Source organism: Oratosquilla oratoria, chromosome 11 (assembly GCF_046742065.1).
Source record: "Oratosquilla oratoria isolate Oo_2021 chromosome 11, ASM4674206v1, whole genome shotgun sequence".
In the NCBI taxonomy this organism is placed as follows: Eukaryota; Metazoa; Arthropoda; class Malacostraca; order Stomatopoda; family Squillidae; genus Oratosquilla; species Oratosquilla oratoria.
In genome coordinates, this window is record NC_134787.1 from 6781047 (window position 1) to 6805860 (window position 24814).

The 24814-nt window shown below is 40.2% G+C and overlaps 1 protein-coding gene across 1 annotated transcript in view; it reads left to right on the forward strand.

The window, feature by feature from the left end:
- Window positions 1–24814, forward strand: part of LOC143029588 (zinc finger protein 704-like) — a 202424-nt gene that overhangs the window by 17641 nt on the left and 159969 nt on the right. The window contains exons 2-3 of the mRNA XM_076192284.1: window positions 21128–21309; window positions 24639–24757. Of these exons, the coding sequence (XP_076048399.1) occupies window positions 21128–21309; window positions 24639–24757 (301 nt within the window). The remainder of the gene's footprint in view (window positions 1–21127; window positions 21310–24638; window positions 24758–24814) is intronic.

The following is a 24814-nucleotide window of genomic DNA, read 5'->3' on the forward strand; positions in this document are numbered from 1 at the left end:
GTGAAGGTGAGGGGGAGAAGGCGTTTTATTCCGTTGCGCACGTACACAGCTCGTACTGCCTGCTTGTCTTTAGGATGGCGGACCGAAGGCGGGAAATGGTGACCAGCGCCCATGCAATGCAACAGATAAACCTACATTTGTAATACATGCGTTCCTGGTGGATTTGGGTATCAACTACATCAAATTGCCATACATTAACAGTGTTGTATTTATGGTGACTACTTCCGCATGGGGTTTCTCGAATAAAGAAACTGATCACAACTGCGTTTGTTTTGGTTTCTGGATAGTTCGATCTTTGTCCTTTTACATAGAAACAAGGAAGAAATTAAATAGAACTAACGGTAGTTACAGTGCTTCTTGTTGGTATTGCTAATGGGTGAACTACTGGCTACATTCGAACTGAAGAGAAGAGCTCAGCAGAAGCGGCCACAGGAACGTGCGCATACGATATTACGATGTAGGCCCTACTACCCGAGTCACTCCCGTTCAAACTGTTCATATCACATGCATATTTCTCTCTGTTCGTCACCACAGCACCACCAATCACAAGTTATTAATACCATGGAAATTTTTGTAGTACAAACATTTTGTATTTAAATTTGGTTTGTACATGTATTTTGCGGACAAATTTTACTCCTTTGTTTTGAGCAGGGCGATGTTGTAGTGGATGGCGCAGTTGGTAGACGTGGCAACATTGCGGTGTGGGGGTTTGTTATTGTGTGACGTCATTAGGTCTGGGGATTGGGGGGTTGAGGTCGGGAGTGGAGGTAGGGTTGTGCGAGTAGTTGGAGGAAAAATGACAAGGTATCGTGTGTGATATTTAAATGATTTTTGTAATTTTGTGCACATGACCAGGTCTTTAGAGTTTTATTGAAGAAGTACTGGTGGAGAAATAACGTTAGATGATCCCTATATTGAACGAGGCACGTCATTCGTGAATGACTGTTGAACGTGGAGAAGTTGGCGGGCGGGGAGTGGGAGGGGTTTAGAGGGGTATGGGAGAAATTTACCTCGAATAGGTTCTTATGCGTAGTAGAGTGATGCGACGCAGAGGGCGTAAGTTGCAGGAGCTTGCTGTGGTCAGCGACGTTTAATCAATATGTGAAAACTATTTTTTGTATTTCTTGACAGTAACATTGCCATTTACTAGAATTATTGGCATGAGATGAATCCCATCCGCAAGGAAGAGGAAGAGTTTTCTATTGTTTTACGTAGTATCCGGGGTAGCACCAGCTGAAGCATTTGCAATTTTTTATTATTCTGCTGTGTGGTTAGTTGAGTGTTATGCTGTAAATTATATCCAGCGCATGTCTTTACCTTAAGTTCTTTCAGGGAAAACAATTGGAGTCTGGTTATTTTGCATTAGTTTAACACAGAATGGCATCGTATAAACAAGGATCTCATCTGGGCACCGTGAACTCTTATCTTGAAATAGAAATGTATAACCAAGCAGATTCATTTTACACGTAGAAGTCGCTGAATTACAGAACCTTGTACTAAATTAAATGGCTGAGCAAATTTTTGAGTGTCGGTATGAATTCCTTCACTGCGATTGTCACTATGCACATTATATTGGATCTGTAAAGTTGCTTTAAATTCAGGAGGAAGTTCTGCAAATTCAAATCGTGCATTAGGTACTCGGGAAAGGTACGCGTTGTCCTCTGGGTGTGTTTGGAGCAACATTTTATTGAATAATAGTGTTGAATGTAATGGAGTGCATATCTACAATACTTCTAGTAGGTTTTAATTATCTAGGCAGTCCCTATTATCTGTCGTTTCAGTTGGTATTATAATTATTGAACTTTTCTCGGAATATGTGTTGGGACTAAAAACTGCATCATAAATGAGGCAATGGATGATGAATGTTGATGATAAAGCAAATAAGTGTGCTATATTTCAGAGTAGTGTTTAGTAAAAAAACAATGTAGTGGCTATACCATGGGGGTCATTCATTGCCTATCCCACTTATAGTTGTTCGAAGGGAAACAATTATATTAAATTACATATTTATATTTGTACTGTACGGAAGATGCTCAACCCTAAACAACTTCCCTTTCCCAAATGGACGACGCACAAAGCACACCAGCAACTGCCTACCGACCAACCACACTTGAGCGTCTCGGGCGCGGCAGCTCCTGCGGAAGGGCTGGGTCGTATTGTTACTAGTTGGGTCAGTCTCTTGGCCTCGTGGAAATCTTTTGTAGCTGAATGAAGATCTCCGATGCTAGTCAAAACAAAAGCATGTCACTGAATTGATGCCGGCATAGTCGCAGCCATCAAGTTGATATAGAATCTTAGACGTATGCACAGCAGATAAGGCCGATGTAAAGGAGTTTTAATGAAGTTTTGTCGAACTAGTCTTCATGCTTGTCACCATTCGTATATGGCCCCACTATTTGTATGACTTTGGATATGTATTTTTCATTTTCTTTTGTGTTTATATTCAGACATAAAATGAACTTTGGATTATATGATTTACCCATATTTTACTTTTACTTCAGCAGAGGTTCACCGCATGCCTCGTAATTTTTTCTCCCACTTTATATTAATTCATCTCGTCAGTTACACCAACTTTTCCTGAATGAAGATCTTCCGTAAATCTTTGATTATCGTGATAGTAATTTTCGTTGGTTGAACCCATCACATTCCGTGAACATTGCGTGAGCAAACGTGGTTTTCCGTCATCTCGCCGTGCTCAGTCTAGCGTAATCACTGCTGGCAATACACCTCAATTTTTAATGAGTGTTTAATGATATCCACTTGAAATAAATCTATAAATTTGGTAAAATAGGGATTTTTATGAGTGGTAGACAAAGTGAGAATTGTTTTTACATAATGGAATATCCCAAATGGACGATATTGAGGTTGGAAATATGTTTTGGTGACAAAAAAAATTTCTGATCAATTCTTATTATAGAAGACGCAACGAGAAGTGGCCGCTAAGGCGGGGTTAGGGAATTTCCCGGTGATGCCACATCTCCACAGATAACACGGCCCGCACGGCTCGCCCACCCACCCACCCTCTCTCTCTCTCTCTCTCTCTCTCTCTCTCTCTCTCTCTCTCTCTCTCTCTCTCTCTCTCTCTCTCTCTCTCTCTCTCTCTCTCTCTCTCTCTCTCTCTCTCTCTCTCTCTCTCTCTCTATGTATATATATATATATATATATATATATATATATATATATATATATATATATATATATATATATATATAATGTATTTATCCATGGCGAGAACGTGCGTGTGGATGCAATGCTTTCTGAATGCAGTGTGGGGGCGTGGCCAGAGAAGGGATGGAGTGGCAACGTCGCTCTCCATTGCTCATATGCCATATCCACGACTCGAGGAAACGAAACCTTTGTATAGAAAACATTGCTTTGATTCTTACCTCAGTGGTGGTGTGTGACAAAAAATCATAATATAATTATATGTGGCAATATTATAAAATTATAAAATAAAATTTAAGATAAAATAAAATTATAGAATAATTATATGTGGCAGCACAGGGGGGATCCCTGTGCTCCGCCCTAACGGCCAGTTTTCGATGCACCGAGTATAATTGGATCCTATGTAAATATATATATATATATATATATGTATGTATGTATATATATGTACAACACTGAATGGGCCCCAGTGAACAGATATACATTTTTATCAATGACAATACACTTTTTAAGCCATCAACATCGAGGGTAACTCAGGGAGGCCAACATGTAGAAATTGAAACATGGTACAACCAAGAACTCAAACCTGGGCTTGCATGTGATAAATGTGTTAGTGACTTAGCCAATTGTGCAATTGGCTAAGTCACTAACACACTTGTCATGTGCTAGCCCAGGTTCAAGTCCTTGGCCATACCATGTTTCATTTTCTGCATGTTGGTCTCCCCGAGTCACCCTCGATGTTGATGGCTTAGAATTAAAGTGTATTGTGGTTGATAAAATATATGTATATTTACTTTCACCTTAAAGAGCAGGATCATGTACCACAAAATCATTCACAATGCCTGTGCAGTGGAAAGGTGAAGCAGAGATGTCATTAATTTTAATACCTTCCAATCCTTAAAAGGTCATAATAACAAATTAAGGAAGATTACATGTCCAAAGCATACAAAGAAATACGGTTTTACATATAAGTCAATAAATACTTGGAATGGCTTAGAAAGAGACATATAGTACATGAGTTCAAAGCTAAATATGATACTTGGAAATCAAGGATATAGATTAAGTTGGAACTATATGAATTTGAAGCTAGATATAACAAATTGGAGAATAGTAGATGGGACTCAGCGAGCATTGCTCCTTTCCTGTATACTACATACTCTGGTGGATATTGGGCATCTTGCAGATCCATATTCACCAACATCAGGCCTCTCCATCTTCTGTCTTGTGGAAATTCCATCCAGTTTTCTGGACTATCACAAGTTCTCTTCCCCAATTCCCCCTTCATGTCATCAATCCACCTCAGTTGAGGTCTTCCTACTGGTTTTCTCCCTTCCACATGTGTGTTCATTGCCTTCCTTGGTATCCTGTTTTACTATATGCATGCAACATGCCCTACCCTAAATACACATTGCATATGAAATGTAATTTTTTTTATCAAATGGGTATTTCTGAATAAAATCTTGCAAGGAACAGTGATACTGGACGTCTTTTTGGGTGATATGATTTATAATGTTCTGCAAGACCAAAGAAAATATTGGTTACATGCTGGTTGTCATTGATTGACTTTGGTGTATAATTTAGGAAGTTTTTAACAGACCTGCTGGCAATTGTGAATGTAAGTTGTACTTTTCCACCTTGAAATTAACTTTGTCCAGACAAATTGACATTTATTAACTATTTAAAGATGAAGTTGCAGAGATGAAATTGTGTATCTTTTTTTGGTGAAGAAAAAGGCAGAGAAGAAATGCTGCGATTGAAGCTGCCTTTGTCCTCCAATGAGTTTGAAAGGCTATTAGGCAAGGTATTTGCTTCTGGAGAAATTCATGTGGATCACAAATGTTGACCAAATATGTTGACAAGAACTGTTGTTTATGTGAGCAGTTCCCTGTGTCATTTAGCTGGATAAAAGCACCTCTGAATAACAGGGTAAAGGTATTGGGTTCAAATGTCATTCTAAATGGAATGAAGTTGTATTGCGAATTGGAGTAAATAGTATTCGTTCTGCATTTCAACTTGCCATTTACCCGTTTCTGTTGTTTTTTTACTCTTCTTTTTTCTACAATTTTTTCACACATCCTTTGTCTTTTTTTTTTCAAATCTACATAATTTATTTAGCCACTTTTTAAATATAACAAATGCTGGAAGGATTCATAAGAAAACCCCACCAGAAAGAACAGTTATGGTTGCCATTAACATAAACAAAAGCATTTGACAAGGTCCCTAGACATGTATTATCCAAAATTATAAAAAAATAAATTGAGAGATATACAAATAACAAGAGGTGGTTAACCAACTTCATTGCAGGAAGACAGTGCAGAATAACCCAAAACAAAAAGACACTGGAGTTCCCCAGTGTGCAACACTTACACCTATGATAGTGAGTCTCTTCATAAGGGATCCCCAAACTTCAGAAGTGGAACCTGGCACCAATGTACTTAATTACTGGTATTTACCAAATTTATCTAATTGCAGTATACATGGAGCAATGCTCATTGGATCCTGTCTCCTCCTCTTCAGTTTATCATACCGGGCCACAAATTGATGTACAGTTCCAGCTTAATCTATATCCTTGATTTCAGCTATCATGTTTAGATTTGAATTCATATTCTTCAACCCTATTCCAGATATTGATGCATCTATATCATACCTGTCAAGCTACTGTGGTGTCTTGCCATAAGATTTTGCTTTAGAGGCCATAAGTTTGTGTATAAAATGGTATTTAAACCATAAGTAAACAATATTTTTTGACATTCAATATTTATTTGTTTCAAAACAAATGCAGAATGAAAACATAAGATGACGTGTTATATAGCTCTTGAAAAGGGGAATTTATTTAAAATTGTTTAAAACAAACACATTAAAACACATTGCATGAAGAGAAAAGCATAAGATTTTCAACTTAGGCCGTAAGAATTGAAAATCATAGAAATTACGTAAGACTCAAAAAATGTAAGCCTTGACAGGTATGCTATATGAAAAACTATTTCTTCACATCTTTAAGATGTGGTCTCTTAAGTTGGTCCTGTGACCTCTTGAAGACCTCCCATCCTTAATCAAGATGTCAGTGCAATCTATCCCTTTTAATGACCTGAATGCTGTAATCATATCACCTCTTTCTATTCAATCTTTCAAAGTTGGCAAACCCAGTGCTTTTATTATATCCGTATATGGTTTATCTGTCAGGTTGGAGACCAATGAGCGTTTCTCCTTTTCCTGTATATTACAATTAGGTAAATAAGTACACATACACACATACACGCACTTACTGGGTTGCTCATGTCGTGGTACCACACTTGACAGCCAGTTCAGCAGTCTGAGTTTGAATCCCTGCTCATGGCTGAAAAGCATCACAGCAGAGCAAGCTGGCACCCCACCACTGGTAAGCAAGAAAGGTGTATATTTACCTAATGGTAGTGTACAGGAGAGGATTAACACTCATTGGGTCCTGTCACCAACTCTCCAATTTATCATGCCTCAACTTCATGTACAGTTACAACTCGGTTTATATCCTAAATTTCCAATTATGATTTTTAGATTTGAATTGATATTTTGTTCCAGCTTGGGCTATATATATCCAAGTTATTCCAAATACTGTATATATGCATCTATAAGGAAAACTATTTCTTCACATCCTTTAGACATGTATTCTTTCTTAATTTGTTCCCATGATTTCTTAAAACCATCCTATCCCTAATCAAGAGATCTCTTCTGTCAGTGTAGTCTAACCCCTTTAGTTACCTCGAGAGATGTAACTTCCATAGTCATTGTTAACAGATGGAGGCCATCATCATTGTAATCGTATCAACTCTTTCTCATCAATCAGAGTTGGTAGACTTAGTACTTTTAGTCTCTCCTCATATGGTTTATCTGTCAGGCTGGGAATCATTTTGGGGGCTGCCCTTTATATTTTCTCAATCATGCATATATCCTTCACTATGTGGGGACCATACCAGTAACACATATTCTAGTCTTGCACTGATCGGGGTTATATGAATTTTTTCATCTCTTCATCCATACATTGAAAAGCTACTTTAATTTTCTGTAATAGACTGTAACCTCCCACAATCCTGCTGATATGGCTGTCATGTGACAGGTTGTCTTTTATCAGCAAATTAAGGAAAACTGCATGTCTAAAGAATGTGAAGAAATGCAGTTTTCCATATAGATGCATAAATACTTGGAATAGTTTAGAAGATGATATAGCCCAAGGTGAAACAATACATGAATTCAAATTTAAATATTATAATTGGAAATTGAGAATATAGACAAAGTTGGAACTGTTTCTGAGAGTGAGGCTAGGTTATGAAAAATTGGGGAGTAGGAGATAGGACCCAGTGAGCATTGCACCTTTCCTGTATATTACAGCTAGGTAAATACATACACACAGCCTTATTGTATGGTAAAAGAAGGCATAGTTCTGCTTGATTGGAAAAGGGCTCTCATGGTGCCAATTCAATTAGATCTCTTGTAAATGTCTACTGCCTTTCACTTGGGTCTGCTGAGCAGGCGTAAGGGGTACAATAGCCTGCAGAAAGTATAGGTAATCTAGTCCATCTCTTCCTCTAAAAACTCTTCCCTACAAATTGTAATGGCCTGCAAGTAGAAACCAATTACTACTCCAGATTTGGTCTGTAAACTGTGTCTCGACAAGAAGTGAATGAATTCTTACGTGTTCGTCAGCTTCCTGTATACAGAAAATCTAATCTCACATGTCCTTTGGTGTACCACAGTGTCATGGAATGGCAACTTGTAGTCTGCCTCCAGTTCCACTATGAACTGAATGTTTGCATCTACTCAATTAAGCATGTGAAGCTTATTGTCTATGTAGACATTTACAAGAGATAAAAGAGAGAAGGTAGACCACAGTTACCTCATAATACAGTGCATGAGTGTAGCTGAGATGGTGACTTCTTTATTGTCCAGTGTTGGCATGCTGGCTTATGCTCTGGGTGGAAAATTAAGGATGTGGTGAGGGATAGAGAAGAAAGAGACATCAATAAGGATAGCATTGTATACACCATATGGTGTGGTGAATGTTTTACTCTATGTTATAGTGAAACATCAAGGGGGCTTACAAAAAAGGATAGGAGAACATAAAAGTGACCTGTGGTACCACAGGTCCTCCAACTCCCTAGTGGTGCATGCAGAATCACAGGACCATTTTCCAAGCTGGGAGAGTGCTTTCTCCCTCCACACGGGACTTGGGAAGAAAATGAGAAAATTAGTGGAAGCTGCATACATTGTCTCAAGAGAAGTTACCAACCACAGGAAAGGGTTTGCTAATCTGTCATTGTTTGCAGCCAGGCTGCTCCTCGGCAGAACCACAAACCAATCAGCGTGCTTTGTTTTAAGATATCTGGCAAGATGATCAGCTATGATAGTATATATTATGATGATCTGTATTTCTCTGTTACTCTGAAGAAGACATAAAGTTGAAATGTTAGATTACATTAGTGTTCCTGGTTCAACCCGAGTTTCCTTACCACCTTTTCCACTCAATTGTCTCACCTTTAAAACACACACACACACACACACACACACTTCAGCGAATGGACGGCTTGGATGACGTTCTGAAGAAAACTGAAGTCTGTGGATCCCAACGCAAAGAGAAGTGCGTAGTGTTTTTACAGGGTGGGGGGGAAATTGCTCGTGGAGTAGTGGGAAATTAGGGAAAGAGGAAAAGGGGAGGGATTACTGAGGGAAATGGAAGGAAATGAGGAGGGAGTAGACTTGGCCCAGCCAGACAAGCGAAAGGTAAACAAAAGACTGAGCGATGATGAAATGTCTAATAAAAATGTAAAGATTAGAAGTATAGAGAGGAGCAATACAGTAGAAAGTGACGAGAATATGTTCCAGGGATTTAAAGAGGGTGGGGGGGACACAACCCCCCCCCCCCCCCCGACTGATAAGAGTTGATAAGGTGATCGAGGACTTGGAAAGTAGGTTAGGTAATGTTGACTCCATTTTCCAGAGAATTGAAAGGTTGGAACAACTAGAGAAGGCAAACAGAAACTTAACTGATGAAATAGAGGACCTAAAAAGACAGTTAAGAAATGTAAAGGAGGAGAATGAGAAATTGAAGAAGAATAGTAATGAAAACAGAGACAATAGCTAAAGAAGCTAAAAATTAGAGAACAACCCAAGAAGGGAATAAGGTTTCATTCACTGACATAGTCAAACAGCAATTGAAAGAACATAATGAAGACTCAGTTATTAAAGTGATGAGACAGAAGGAGAATATAGTAAGAGAATTAGCTGACAAAAAGAAATGTATAATTATATTAGGAATGGAAGAGAAACATAACCCAGATAGAACCACAAGAATCAAGGAGGAAAATGAAAGAGTAAGCAGTTTATTAAAATTAGTCCAGGAAGATGAACCAGAAATTATAAAGGAAATTGAGGAAAAATTCAGACTCGGAAAATATAGTACAGATAAGACCAGACCAATTAAGATTAAATTCAGGTCACAAACAACGGCAGAGAAAATTCTATCCAAAACAGGGAAACTAGCAACAAATGATCAATATAAAAAGGTATGGATAAAAAGAGAAATGAATAAGGAGGAAAGAGAGGCAGAAAAGCAGAAAAGACTTGAAGCTAAGGCAAAAAATGAGGAAAGAACAGAGTCAGAGAAAGAGAGATTCTATTGGAGAGTAGTGAACATGAAAATAAAGCAGTTCGACATAAAAAAGAAAAACATAAGGGAAACAGAGAACACAATGGAAGTGGCAGAAAACTAAGAGCGGCTTACACAAATATAGATGGATTGATAACAGGATTGAATGAACTGAATGATTATTTGAAAGAAAAAGAACCGGACATAATGGGAATTGTAGAAACAAAATTAAAAGGCCCACTACCACCCAACAGTGTAGGACATGATGCATACAATTATTGGATTAGAAACAGAGAGAAAAAACAAGGGGGTGGAGTTATGTTCCTGACTAAGAAGGATATAAACGTGAAAGGTGTCATATATGGAAAGAATACAGTAGAGATGATTATGATAGAAGTGGAAGACCGAGATAAGAAGAGCAGAAAATTTGTGATCAATTATGTGCCTCCGAAAACAGCCTCATGGGAGGAGAGTGAACATAAAAGTATGTTAGAGGACACAAAGATAGCATTAACTAAAATAATGGAAGACGGAGGAAGAATAGTTATGATGGGCGACTTTAATTGCAAAGAAATCTGCTGGGAAGAAATGACAGTAAAGAGTGGTGATGACTCATGGGGAAATGCTCTACTTGAGATGATTACTGACCATTCAATGACACAATGGATACAAGAGAACACTAGGTATAGAAATGAAGAAGAACCATCGAGACTAGACTTAATAATTACATCTGAACCTAGAATAGTGGACAAGATTGAATATAAAACACCAATAGGTAAAAGTGACCACATATTGATTGAACTGGAACTTAATGAAGAAAAATATATGAAAAGAAATGAACAATATAGAAAAGGAAGAATGATGTATGAAAAAACAAACTTTGATAAAATAAGAGAATTCTTCCAACAAGAAAACTGGGAAGAAATATACAAAGAAGAAACATCAGTGGAAGAGAAATGGAATATTTTGACAAAAATTTACAAAAAAGGAGTGGAAAAGTATGTCCCAAGACAAAAACAAGAAAAAGAATATGTAAAATGCTGGTACAACAAAAGTTGTAGGGAGTTAAAAGACAAAAGAGACAAAGCCTGGACCAGATGGAAAAAAGACAGAACTGAAAAATGGAAAATATATACTGGTTATAGAAATGAATATGTACAAAAGTGCAGAGAGGAAAAAAGAAAATATGAAAAAGATGTTATAGAAAAGTGTAAAGATCAACCAAAACTATTCTACAGATTTGTAAACAATAAACTGAAAAACAAACAAGACTTGGAGAAATTAAGACAAGGAGGAGTTGAATACACTGAGGAAATGGAAATGGCAGAAATTATGAATAAACATTTTAAATCAGTGTTTACAAGGGAAAATATACAACCTGAAGAGATTGAGTGGAAAGAAAAAGTCCCCCCTATGGAAGAAATAGAAGTAACAAAGAATGAAATATTGACACACTTGGGTAATTTTGATGTCAGAAAATCGCATGGACCAGATGAAATAGCAAACTGGATTCTGAAAGAATGCAGGAATGAACTGGCAGACAAAATACATAGCATAATAAGCAGTTCCTTAAAAGAAGGAAAAGTTCCAGAAGATTGGAAAAAAGCAAATATAGTACCTATATATAAAGGAGGAAATAAAGAAGAACCTACCAACTATAGACCAGTCTCTCTAACAAGTACAATAGCAAAAATTTGTGAAAGAATTATCAAAAGTAGATGGGTAAAATACTTGGAAAAAAACAACGTACTAAATCCAAGGCAATTTGGATTCAGACAAGGACGATCATGCGTCACCAAGTTAATATGTTTCTATTCAAGGCTAATAGATATAATACAAGAAAGAGATGGATGGGCTGATTGTGCATTTCTAGACCCAAAAAAAGCTTTTGACAAAGTACCACATAAGAAGTTGCTTAAGAAATTAGAATATGAAGGAGGAATACAAGGTAAATTGCTAAATTGGATGGAAGACTTTTTGCAAGAAAGAAAAATGAGAGTAGTGATAAGAGACCAGCACTCAAAATGGAATGAAGTAATAAGCGGTGTCCCGCAGGGAACAGTTCTGGCCCCAATAATGTTTGCTATATATATTAATGATATGGATGAAGGAATTGAAAGCTATATGAGCTTCTTTGCAGATGATGCAAAACTACTGAAAAGAGTGAAAACTGAAGAAGATTGTGAATCACTACAGAGAGATCTAAATAAAATACAAGAATGGAGTAGGAAGTGGGAGATGGAGTTCAATACAAAAAAGTGTAGTATAATGGAATTTGGAAAAAAGCAAAAACAGAATAACAGGATCATATAATTTGGGAGAAGAAGGAATAAAAAAAGTAGAAAATGAGAAGGACCTGGGAGTCATTGTTATGAATAATATGTCACCTGAGAAACATATAAATAAGATTTTTGGAGAAACTTATAATTTAATAAGAACAATCAAAGTGGCATTTACATACCTGGATGAAGAAATGGTGAGGAAAATCCTAATCACCCTGATAAGACCAAGATTGGAATATGCAGCAACGATATGGTCACCAAGTACAAAAAAATGTATAAAAAAACTTGAAAGAATACAAAGAGCAATTACAAAATTGGCACCAACACTCTCAAAACTATCATATGAAGAGAGACTACAAAAACTTAAACTACAGACACTAGAGCAAAGAAGAGAGAGAGGAGATTTGATAGCTATTTACAGAATCATGAAAGGCATAGAAATTACTGATAGAGAGAATCTGATAAAATGGGATGACAGAAATACAAGAGGACACGGAAAGAAAATAAAAAAAGACAGCTATAGAAGAGATTTGAAAAAGAACAGCTTTCCTCACAGAGTAATAGACAGTTGGAACAAGTTAGATGAGAAAGTGGTGTGTGCAAAAACAATACATGAATTTAAAAATAGTTTAGATAAAATGAGATATGAAGACGGGACCCACGAGCATAGCTCCCCTTCCCGTAAAATACAACTAGGTACAACTAGGTAAATACACACACACACACACATATATATATATATATATATATATATATATATATATATATATATATGTCTATATATATATAGTATACGGTAATTTTGAACAGTTTCATTCAGCAGACTGAAAACTTCCTTACTCGAAAGAGTAAAACCTATCCATGAAGCATTAAGGATTACAAAGGAGCATGCCAACAAGAGACCTTTTGGTCCATAACTAGGTCGGATGCAAATATATATAGAATAATAATAAGTAAATAATAATAAAAATGTAAATAATAAATAGAATAAATAGGTAAAGTAACAAACAAACAGGTAAATAGTAAATATTAGTAAATTAACAGGTAAATAATAATAAATGGTATTCAAATAATAAACAATATATACAGCATTACAGCATCTTAGGTGTTTATCTAAGCGAATCTTAAAGCTTCGAACTGAACTACATTGTACTGCCTCTGCAGGAAGTTTATCCCATTCATTTAACTACACGGTTGGTGAAGTTCTTTGTGCCCACTTCCAAATTTATTCTATTTCCTAACAGTTTGAGGAGATTATTTCTTGTCAGATTTTCATTCAGTGTGAAAAATTGTCACTTTTGATGCCAATTCCCTTTATAATCTTAAAGACCTATATCAAGTCACCTCCGAGTCTACGCCTGTGGTTGTGATTCCAGAATATCCATTGTGTATTCAGACTACAGGCATAACTTTTCGCTCGGCTGTGAATCGTCTAAATATTTGAATTGTACACTCGTGAGTGGGATCTCTTCATGTTGACAGTAATCGACACCTGATAGGATTGTAAGGCTTTGTGTTTTAGTCCATATCACATTTTTGTTTTGGTAGCCGCAGTGTGATTTTCAGTGAACTTGCTGATAGCATAATTCTGTTTACTGAGGCTAATGTTAAGTGTGCATGACTTGCTGTCAGTAACGCAGTTAGAACCAGTTGTTCTCTATTTCTGTTCAAGAGTTTGGCGTATGGGGTTGTAAAATCGGAGTATTGTACTTGTTCAGGTGTTAGTGTAGGCATAATGTGCATCGGAACCGTATTAACCGATGTTAAAATTTATATACTTTATCAGGAGAACGGGTCTTTGCTCTTTGGCAACGCGATAACGAAGAAAGCAGATGTGTAAACTAGCGGCCGAGAGGCAGACCAAACAACGTCGCTTTGGGTTCAATCGTAAGAGGAGAGAAATCGGTGAAAGTTGTTGATGTAGCTCAGAGTAGTCTCTTCACTCTTCCGCCTTCTCCTCTGTTTACTTCTCCTCCTGCTTCCTTCCCTCCTCCTCCTCCTCTTTCTCCTCATCCTCATCCCCTTCCCTTCGCTCTTTCCCTCCCCTTCTTCCCTCACTTCCCCTTTTCCCCCTTCCCCATTTTTCCTCCCTCTCATTTTCCTGCTGATTCTTGTCCTCCTCTACCATTTCCTCCTGTGTCTATCAGTAACGAACGTTTCTTCCACCCGGCGGAGCACCTCGGCGGAACACATTGGCGTAACTTGACCTCTTTATTCGTCACGTTAGAGAATGCAGCGACCTGCTCACGACACGTGACGGTGCACGCACTGCCTGCACGTTCGCAGCTCCCGGTTCTCGCTTGTCTCGTTTCCAACTTATGTCACACAAACGTTGTTCCCTACATTACGAGCGCGCGCGTTTTTGAGGTAGTGTGATTTACCCAAATATATTTACAGGGTTAAAGCCACGTTCGGGGAGTTTTGCCTCTGTCTACCCTATTATCAAACTTGGCCTTAAATTGATTTGTTTTTTATGATATCTTTTTTCCATATCCAGTTCTACAAATCGATATATCTGTACTAAAAACTAGGTCTCTAGTGACCAATTGTTTGTACCTGTTTGTGGCCGAACTGGGCCCAAGTACTCTCTATGAACTTGATTGTATTTTGTTTACATTTTCGCATATGGAGAACTGACAGCTGGTGACAGCTCCCCTCCTACTACATTCAGCTGATGGAATGGAAACAGATTGTGAAACTTGAGGCCACAATTATCATTAATATTTACTCTTATACTCCAAGCACTTTATTTATATTCATGTTCTCCCGTCATGTAAAGATCTTTCGGGTTTGTAATCCATCTTAAAAGTCTGAACACGGTATTTTTTCATATTGCACATGTTGTTCTGGATAAGAGCAAGGCTCATAGGGTCTAGTTTCTTCGTTCCCAGTTGCTCTTGTCTTTTGTGTTTGTGTGTGCATGCTCGTGTTTGTGCATAGTTGTGTTTGGTTATTCATTTGTTTTGGGGCATTTGTGTATGTGTGTGTGTTAAATGAATGATATAGGATTGGTTGATGCGTGTGTATATTTTCGTGTGAGTAGTTTGGCTGAGTTGCATACCCCAACTCATCGGGAAAGAAGAAAAACAAACAATAGGTTAGGTGTCCTCCCCCCTCATCCACTCCATTTCGTCTTCTGTTATTGCATAGAATGACTTTGCCCTTCTACACCCAAACTCCCGCCAAAGGATCATAGAGGTGCAACAGAGGTAAAAAAAAAAAAAAAAAAAAAAAAAAAAAAAGAGCAGAAACGAAGGAAAGTTAAAAAAACGACTCAGCACTTTTTTTTTTTTTTTAACCTGATGCTAGATTTTAGAGGTAGATTTCTTTTCGCCAGTGATATGGCCACCTATAGGGACAGTGGAAGTTGAAAAGCGTGTGGTATATATTTGTTTTGAGTAGGTGGGCTTGGATCACCACCGTTACCACATCCGTATTAAAGGAGATATTTGCAGCTTTATCCAACGCGCGAACACATGTTTAAACCTGCACCTTGGGTCTTTGCGCACTTATCGTGTTTCGACGTGAGCGCCACAACCCTTCCAGGGGTAGGGTGCTGCATACATTTCACATCATGCTAGTCTTCATAAAAGTTTTGTTCCATTCTGGAATGTAGCCTTCAGGTTCCTGCCCACACTTACACAAGTTGTATCATTGCTAAAGCTGGAAAGTAAGGAAGGAAGCAAGCAAGCAGGCAACGGAGCAATGTTAAGGTCAAGGTCTAAATATATTCTTAGATCTTGGTTAAGGTGAGGCATTGTTGCTGATTGTCGATTAGATTCCGAGTGAACTTTGTAGGGTAACAGAATACGCACGTCTAGTACGGATTAAGTTGACGTGGCATGTTTTCGGCCATGTTTCGCTTGCATATCACCGATGCCATATAAGAACTAATTGATAATTTTCACAAAATTAAAATTGTATTGGGAGTTGTTTTTTTTTGTGCTGTCGTCTATAATTTTTTCTGTCCTTAAGATTATTGTGATATGTTTTTTAGTTGTATATATGCTGAATAAACGATAGTTTCCTAATACCTCCCACTCGTCTACCGCTATCGTTAGGTTTAGATGCCCAGGAAAATCGTTCGTATGGCTGAGGTAAAAGCCGTGAGAATAAGTTGCTAGTGCAGCAGAAATGACCGGCCAATCAGCGACTTCAGAAGCTAGTGTGACCAAGGCTTAAGATAGGAAGGAGTAACGAGGGCTGCAGGTGAAGATAGAAGTGGCTTGGTGAGTTGCCTCGTACTTGTTTACTGCGCGCCAGTTTCTTTGCATCTCCAGGGAAATCCTGCAAGACTGAAGGTTATTTTAATTCTCAGTTCTCTTCGAGTCTTCCTTTCACCCTCCCCCTCTGTTTACCCTTTCCTCTCCTCTTGTACCCTTCTCCCTCCTTACACCCTTCTCTGCCTTCATAATCCCCTCCCCTCTTCCCTTTCTATTTACACCCCTCTCTCGTTTCAACTTCCTTACCTTTCCCCTCATAATCCTGACTCCATCCTTTTCCCTTTGTCCTCTGCCCCCATCCTTTTCCCCAACTCCCCTTCGTACGTTTCTTTAACTTCCTTTCCTTTCACTGACCCCCTCCCCCTCCTCCCGCTCTCTCTCTTCCTCCTGTCCACCCCTGCCTCTTGGTTCATTCTTAACTTCCGCCTTCCCCCTGCCTCATTCCTTCCTCCAGCTCCTTCTTCTCACCCTCCTCTTCCTCCGTACCTTTTCCTCCTCTACCTTTCTTCCACTTCCACCTTTCCCCCTTCTCCTCCTCCTCCTCTTCGTTTTCTTCCATTCTTTTCGCCCTCCTTTGTCTGTTGTTCGATCGCTGGGTGCCCGAAAGTCGTTCTGAGACCATTTGGGGACCCTGTCTACAGTAAATGGTATAGGTGACAATAGGATGACACGTGTTGTGGCGTCTGGCGTAATTTTTATCCTTTGTGGGAAAAAAAAAATCACACAAATGTCCGGAAGCTTTGTTGCCTTGTAACTTCTCATGGAGACCTTTCAGCAATCGATGGCGAACGTACTAGCTACATCACTGTGTACGACCCTTTGTCTTCGGACCCCTCACGCTAATTCTCTCATGTCCCCCCACTCAGCTCACCCCCCCCCCATCACCACCACTACTCCGTCTTCTCCCTCTCCTACTCCGCCTCCTCCTCCTCCGCCAGTATAACGTCATCCTTGCGTATGTCTCGACTTCCTTTCCCTCCCCGCCGCGTCATTGCCCGTTCCTGTTAGCCCTTGCGACAATGTCCTTTGTGTCCCTCTCCCTCCGCCCTCCCTCCCCCTCCTTTCTTTTCATTTCCCTTTCTCTATTTCGCCGTTCACAGTTTTCTCACTTCTCCTGTCCCCAATCCCCAGCCTACTCTCCTCTCCTGCTATGGGTATGGACTACATAAGTTTGTATTCTAGAGACACCTGCAGACCAGTCGCGCAGCATTCTTTTAACATACCCACTTAAAGAAAAGTGCTGATAACTTTTAAATTGTACACTCACTCCTTTCTACTACTCTCCTTATATCTCTCCGTTACCACCTCGTAGGTACAATTTTGTCCTCTCCCACAAACTCTCCGTGTGCACACTACCCTCCAGTCGTGGTTTTGCGCGGTCACTTCCCTTCCACCTCTTCTCCACCCAACAGGTGATCGTTGTTACTAAGGTACAAAGGGAGGAAGTGACCGGAGGCAGCTGGAAGGTTTTATGGTGCAGCTAGGGGACGGGTTGAGGTAGAAGAGTTTGGTATATGGATGGGGGTAATACAATGTCAAGGGAGACCTGGGAATTTTCGGAAGAGGTGTTTGCAAAATGGGGAAAACATGATTCAAAATTACCCAAGTTAGCTGCACACGCCCAAGAAGAGACGGGAATTGCCCGCTCGACAGACGAACGCGCACACATACACACGCATGCGCACACACACACACACACACACACACACACACACACGAACGCGCACACATACACACACACACACACACACACACACACACACACACACACACACACACACACACACACACACACACACACACACACACACACACACAAAAAAAAACGCGGTGGCGCAGTTGGTAGAACGATGTACTACTAGCATGGTGGTGCGCGTAGTGCTTGGTTCGAATCCTGCCCAGGGCCGAAATTAATTTCGGTACAGCTGCGCTTCGGGTCGTTACTCTGACTCTCGTGGGCGGGGAGTTGGGTGTGTGTGTGTGTGAAAGGTCATAGCATTACCCATAGATCGGACCTACGAGCTCTGAGCTCTCTTCCAGGAGGGAAATAGCTGTCGATCACGAGTCGAACACGTGATCCAAAAAAAGACTAAGTGAACACACACACATACACACATACACACACATACGACTCGGTGGCATAGTTGGTAAAACGCTGAACTGGGAAGCAGAAATGCACCCAGCACCCAGTTCGAATCCTGCCCAGGGCCGAAATTATTTCGGTATCGCTGTGCCTCGGGTCGTTACTCTGACTCTCGTGGGCGGGGAGTTGGGTGTGTGTGTGTGTGTGCAAGGTCATAGCATTACCCATAGATCGGACCTACGAGCTCTGAGGTCTCTTCCAGGAGGGAAATAGCTGTCGATCACGAGTCCAACACGTGATCCAAAGACCAAGTGAATACACACACACACACACACAGAGGGCGTGCGCGTTCGTACCTTTGTTGATAGCTACATGAATATACACTGCTTAGTGTCCGTATATCTATTTAAGAAAGCCTGTTGAAACCAACACTAATCGGCGGTTTTGTGCCAGGTCACTGTAGAGTGAGTATAATCAGGTGACTTTGAAACTTTGTTTTGGATGTATCACTTTCTGTTATTTGCAACTGTTTACACATGGTTGATATCGACTCTGGCGCAAACATCGACAAACCATGTACGTTATTGACGTGAACATGACTCACGCGTGACGACTTGAAAATGGAAGTTCTGGATATATATGGTTTTGCTATGCTGAATGAAACGCAGAATATTAGCACAGAACATTGAATTTGGTTAAAAATATATCTGATCATTGTTTCATTTTCCATTTTAGAGTTCTGTCTTATCTTTACCATTCGCCAAGAAAAAAAAAATATTGTATTACGAAGAAAGACGTATTACGTTTAAAGATTTATCGCTTGTTCTAGAAGAAAATGTGTTTGATTATCAGCCCGCAACACTAGACTGCTAAATGACCTCACCGTGGGATCAATGCGTTATTATTGTTCATAAGTTATCAGTTTGGATTTTGGAATTTTATTATGATAATGATGACGACATCTCTTGTAACAATGGCTGCCGTCAGTCATCCTCATGAACACCTTGGTACAAATAAAGTTTTATTTCACACTTTTTTTTTAATTGGGGGACGGGGGTAGACCAAAGGAGATAATCTCGATTGGTCGAAGATGGCAACTACAGAAAGTTCTGATATAGCAAACACCATTCGAGGACGAAGCCTCTCTCGATTGTACAACATTTCGTTCGTTGGAACTTTTCGTATTAATTAGATAGTCTGACTTTAGCCAGAATAAAACTGCGGAAGAACGAGTATTCCACCATATTGAAAGGTTTAATTTGACATTACAATATATATTAGTAATGTGTTTGCTTGTTCATTAACTTCATAATCAATAGTGATTTTACGTGATCGCATTTTACTAGTTATTATAATTATTTTTATCATTATTATATTATTATTATTATCATTATCATTATTATTATTATCATTATCATTATTATTATTATTATTATTATTATTATTATTATTATAATAAATATGTGTGGTTAAATGCGTATATACATACATATACCAAGGCTTTTCCCCTTACAAGGGAGGTAGCCAAAAAGGAAAAGGCATAAAATCATTCCCACCCATGGGAGATAGGTATTGGGGGATAAATGTATATAGGTTGTATTGTGTGATTGTGTCCACATTAGTGGATGGAGCAGAAACTTGGTATACAAGGGAAGCATACAGGAAGTTTGATCGATTTTGAGAGCAAGTGTTTGAGAAACATGATATGTGCTATAGGAATGAGAAGTGTAGAGGGTGAAGCAGAGAACGGAGTTGAACGAGACCTGACGGATAGGGATCAAAGATTGCCGAGGTGGTTTGGAAGGAAAGGAATGAGTGAGGAAAGACGAGCAAGAGGTGTGGAATGTAGAAACGGGTGGAATGAACTTGAAAGGTGACAAAGGATGAGATGGATAAATAGAGTGAATGGAAGAGAAGTGCTAAAAATAATAGTGAATGAAGGTGGATTGTAAATGGACGAAAAGGTGATGTGGCTCGGAGAAATTATCTCATCTACTCGGTGAATCTTTTGAGTGGATGAGAGGGAAGGAGGTCATCATATGTTGAAGCGGCTGTCGCTCCCTGCTGTGGAAGGGCTGTGCCTTGCTGCATTGCCCTCGACCCAAGCAAAATGGCAGGAGATGGGGATAACCCGCATGCACGAGGTGCTGAGGTGTATCATTGAATGGAGTAGGTGTTAAAAGGTGTATGGCTTTGTCTCTGCCACCCTGTTTATAAGGGGAAAATATCCTTAGTGTGTGTGTGTGTAATATAGTTTAATTTATTGTATTTGTTTCTACTTGTGTATATATATATATATATATATATATATATATATATATATATATATATATATATATATATATATGTGTGTGTGTGTGTGTGTGTGTGTGTGTGTGTGTGTGTGTGTGTGTAAAAAAGTAAAAATAATCACAATAACGCGTGACTAAATAACATTGCAGAAACCACAGGGAAAATAAAGTAGGAATACTAAACGTTTTCGTCTATTACGACATCCTCAGAGTGCATCCTCTGAGGATGCCGTAATAGACGAAAACGTTTAGTATTCCGACTTTATTTCCCTGTGGTTTCTGCAATATATATATATATATATATATATATATATATATATATATGTGTGTGTGTGTGTGTGTGTGTGTGTGTGTGTGTGTGTGTGTGTGTGTGTGTGTGTTTATATTATTTCTTTTTGTTTAGATATTTATGCCTTTAATTATCTATATATTTATCAATTTATTTATTGTATCTTTGGGGACAGACGAGCGTGAAGCAAGACGTCAAGAAGAGGCTGGACGAGGTACGGCTGCTCGAATCCCGCAAGTCGGCTCGGCTCGCCGACCAGGACACCGACTTCGCCAAGCTCGCCGACATGGCCACAGAACGGAAGGAGCGTAAAGCCTCTCAGACCATCGACGTCCCCATAACTTCAGGGGTGCAAGGGTGAGTAGGAGGACGCTTGTATGCATGTCGAGGAGACTTTTCAAGATTAAGATGAATGTACAGTAAGTATTATTGCCAGCACTTGTGACTGGTCCACTGGTTGGACAGTGGCTCGTGGCGAAAGTATGTGTGCCAACAGTGTTTGTTTATACATAGGTAGTGTTTACGGTGTGAACGGGTCGGTGCAAAGCCATTGTAATGACCACTTTACCATTTTCGGAATTACTTTATTAATGAAGTTGATATGATGTGTGTGTGTGTGCAGATATATTAATATGACGAATGGATAATCATGTTGGCGAGCATTGTGGGTACGTGGACAGTCACCTGCTGAGGACCTGTGTATGTCAAGCCGCATTTTAATATGGACGTTAAACGTCGTGGGTGAGTGCTTATTTGAAAGAAAAATAATATTTCATCGTGCGATGAAGTATAAAAAAGTTATATATGTTGTGTTTTCATTTGTCGGTGGTTACATATTTTGAAGTAACGCATTGTTAAAAGGCGTTAAGTACTACCGAATTCAAATCACTCGGGGAGCACGAACGACAAGTCAACGATAGCGGAGCTTTATTATACTCGGTTGGCCAGACAATCCGAATCATAGTGGGAAAGGGCAGAGTCAAACTTCAACTTGGGGGTTATCACTGAGAGTCGTAGTTACAATGTTTGGTGGCAAAAGCAGCGGGCCGTCTTCATACAATTAATGCTTTTACACCTAAAATAATCGTTTGCGTTATATATTCTCTACATAGATATAATTTCTCATTGCATGATATGAGTACCCAGTTCAAGTGCCAATGGCATGTTAGTGACGTCTACAGTATATTATCCCTCAGCAGTAAGGGTGAAAACTACCAAGGTAAATCAGTGATTGGGGAGGGGAGCGTGGGTCGGGGAGGATTTTACGAGGGGTGATCAAAAAGTAATGACAGTGATACCATATATTTTCACGGTACAGAGGTAAATCCAAATAGTGGCCTACATTCCTTCAAAGTACTCCCCTCCTGTCTCTATGCAACGTTCCATCCTCTTTCGCCACTTCATGAAGCACTCACGGTACTCAGAAGCCGATATACCTCGTAGCTCTGAATTGACTGCTCGCGCCAGATCTTGGATGCGATGAAACAGCTTCCCTGCGATCGCACCCTTGATCTTTGGAAACAACCAAAAATCACAGGGAGCAAGGTCAGGCGAGTAGGGTGGGTGGGGGAGAAGTGTGATCCCCTGCTGCTCCAGGAACTGCACAGTGAGGCGAGCTTTGTGGGGGGCAGCATTGTCATGGTGCAGCAAAAGGCGCGATCGGCGACGGGTTGGTGCAGTCTTGGCCTGATATTCCAGGACTCGAGGAAGGACGTGATCAGTGTAGTACTGGGCTGTGATAGTACACTGTTGAGGCATTACATCCACACACATTGGTCCTTGTGAATTGAAGAAGATGGTGAAAAGGCGCTTCCTGCTGCGAAATCCTCCCTTCAGAATCTGAGGTCGAGGTTCTTCATCACTCAACCACACCATGTTAGACCGCTTGTCTCTGGTGGTGAAGAAAGAAATCCAACACTCATCTCCGGTAGCTACATCTGAGAACCGTTTCGGACCATTTGGCTCGAATTCAGCCAGCCATAGACGACAAATCCGCACCCGTTCGCTCTTCTGCTCTTCCGTAAGCAAATGAGGTATCCATCGAGCACACTTCTTCCTCAGCCCTATGTGTTCATGCACGATGTCATGTGCGCTCCCATAACTGACACCGAGCTCCAAGGATAAGAATCGAAGAGTAACAGTTGGATCTTTGTCAATGATGGCCCGCGCACGGACCGTCGTTGCTTCGGTCACGGATGTCCGAGGGCGGCCAGGACGATGATCATCTAGCTGCAATTTTCCGGCTGTGAAAGCTCGAATCCAGCGGGAAACAGTTTCCAGTGATGGAGTAGACTCGGGAAAAACTTGCAACAATTCCTCTCTGATCTCCGTTGCTTTTTTCCCGAGTTTCCACCTTGTGAAGGTGTAGAATCTGCAGCCTTCTTTCGAAAAATCCATGTTTCCGGTTAGAGAGGCAAACCAACAATGACGCAATCGCACAGCGCAACGATAAAATGTAAGCTAGACAAACAGCGCCAAGCTCAAACATGTAACAACAGGCAACACTTGCTGCCCCTTGCTCCCCGCCCCCCCAACACTTATAGTCTCTCAGCTACGAGTCCGACTGTCATTACTTTCTGATCACCCCTAGTATTTTCTCATGGTAGCAAGAAGACCGTGTCTTATATCACAATGTTACTTTAGGAGGATTAACGCAGTCACCACCATTTCGAGGACCTACTCATTAACTGAATAAGATTGTGTGGCGACAAAGCGTATTTGCACTCCAACCTAACTGGACGTGATGGTGTGGGTTTTATTGTGTGGCAAAGGCTAGTTGCCTCGGTCGGCAGGTGAATTTCTCGGGGTGGAACGGGAACGGGGTCGATCGAAACGACGTTCATAAGAAAACGAGGCAGAGAAAGAAGGGAAGGAAATAAGAGATAGGAGAAAAAGAAAAGGTGAAGGCTAGAAGAGGTAAAGGGCGTGGGAATAGGACACATTCAATTCGCTTGACCTTTGTCATTCCGATATAAGTTTCCTCACACTCGAGTGGAAACGGTGCCATGCCACAGAGATGACACAAGAAATCAGTTTGGCAGAAACGAAGATAATAAGAAAAGCGCCACCCGAGTAGGAGTAAAGGCTTGGTTGAGATGATCTGCAACCCCGTCTCTACCCCAGGTGGGGTTATATCAATAGAGACGATTGAAATAGCTTTGTGGCAGCCGAGGTAAAAGTGTAGGTACCACATTCTATACGGACAGGATTAAACGAGATGCGTTGCATCGCCCTAATCCTTCCCTACGAAAGGGGTGACGCCCAAGTGGATAGAAAACGGATGAGGTTAACTCCTTCCTAACTGGAAAGATGCCACAGAGCAGAGCAGCAGAATAACTTAAGTTACAACCGTATTGAATAAGAATGGGTACCCGTAGGTACTGGAATGGTTAATGGAAGACTTGAAGTTTAAGAAAAAGTCAGCATGGAGTAGACTAATGTTGAACGGGCTTTCAGAGCAACGCAGTTTCATATTTCGAGAGAATGTTAATATTTTCGCGTCAATTGCTTCGTTAGAAATTTACTAAACGCTGTGTTCCTGATGGTCCTATTAGGTCCTGAAGGCGCCCAAGGACGACATTAGCACAATGATGGCAGGCCTTAATGTAGGTCTAGTGCGTAGTTTGAAGTGGGTTGTCATTGTAATTCAATTTGTACTCAAAGAAATGTTCATTTGTCTTCCACAGGTCCCGCAAACGCAGAAGCTCGCCACCGCCAGAGGAGGAGGACCAGATGGATGAGTGCGCTGCTGCCCTTGTCCTCATGAAGCTGTCCTGCTCGCCGCGGTCGCCTGTCCTCCCCGAAGGTGAGTACTAAAGAAAAGAAAAGAAAGAAAAAAGGGTCGAGGGGAGGGTAGAGCCGC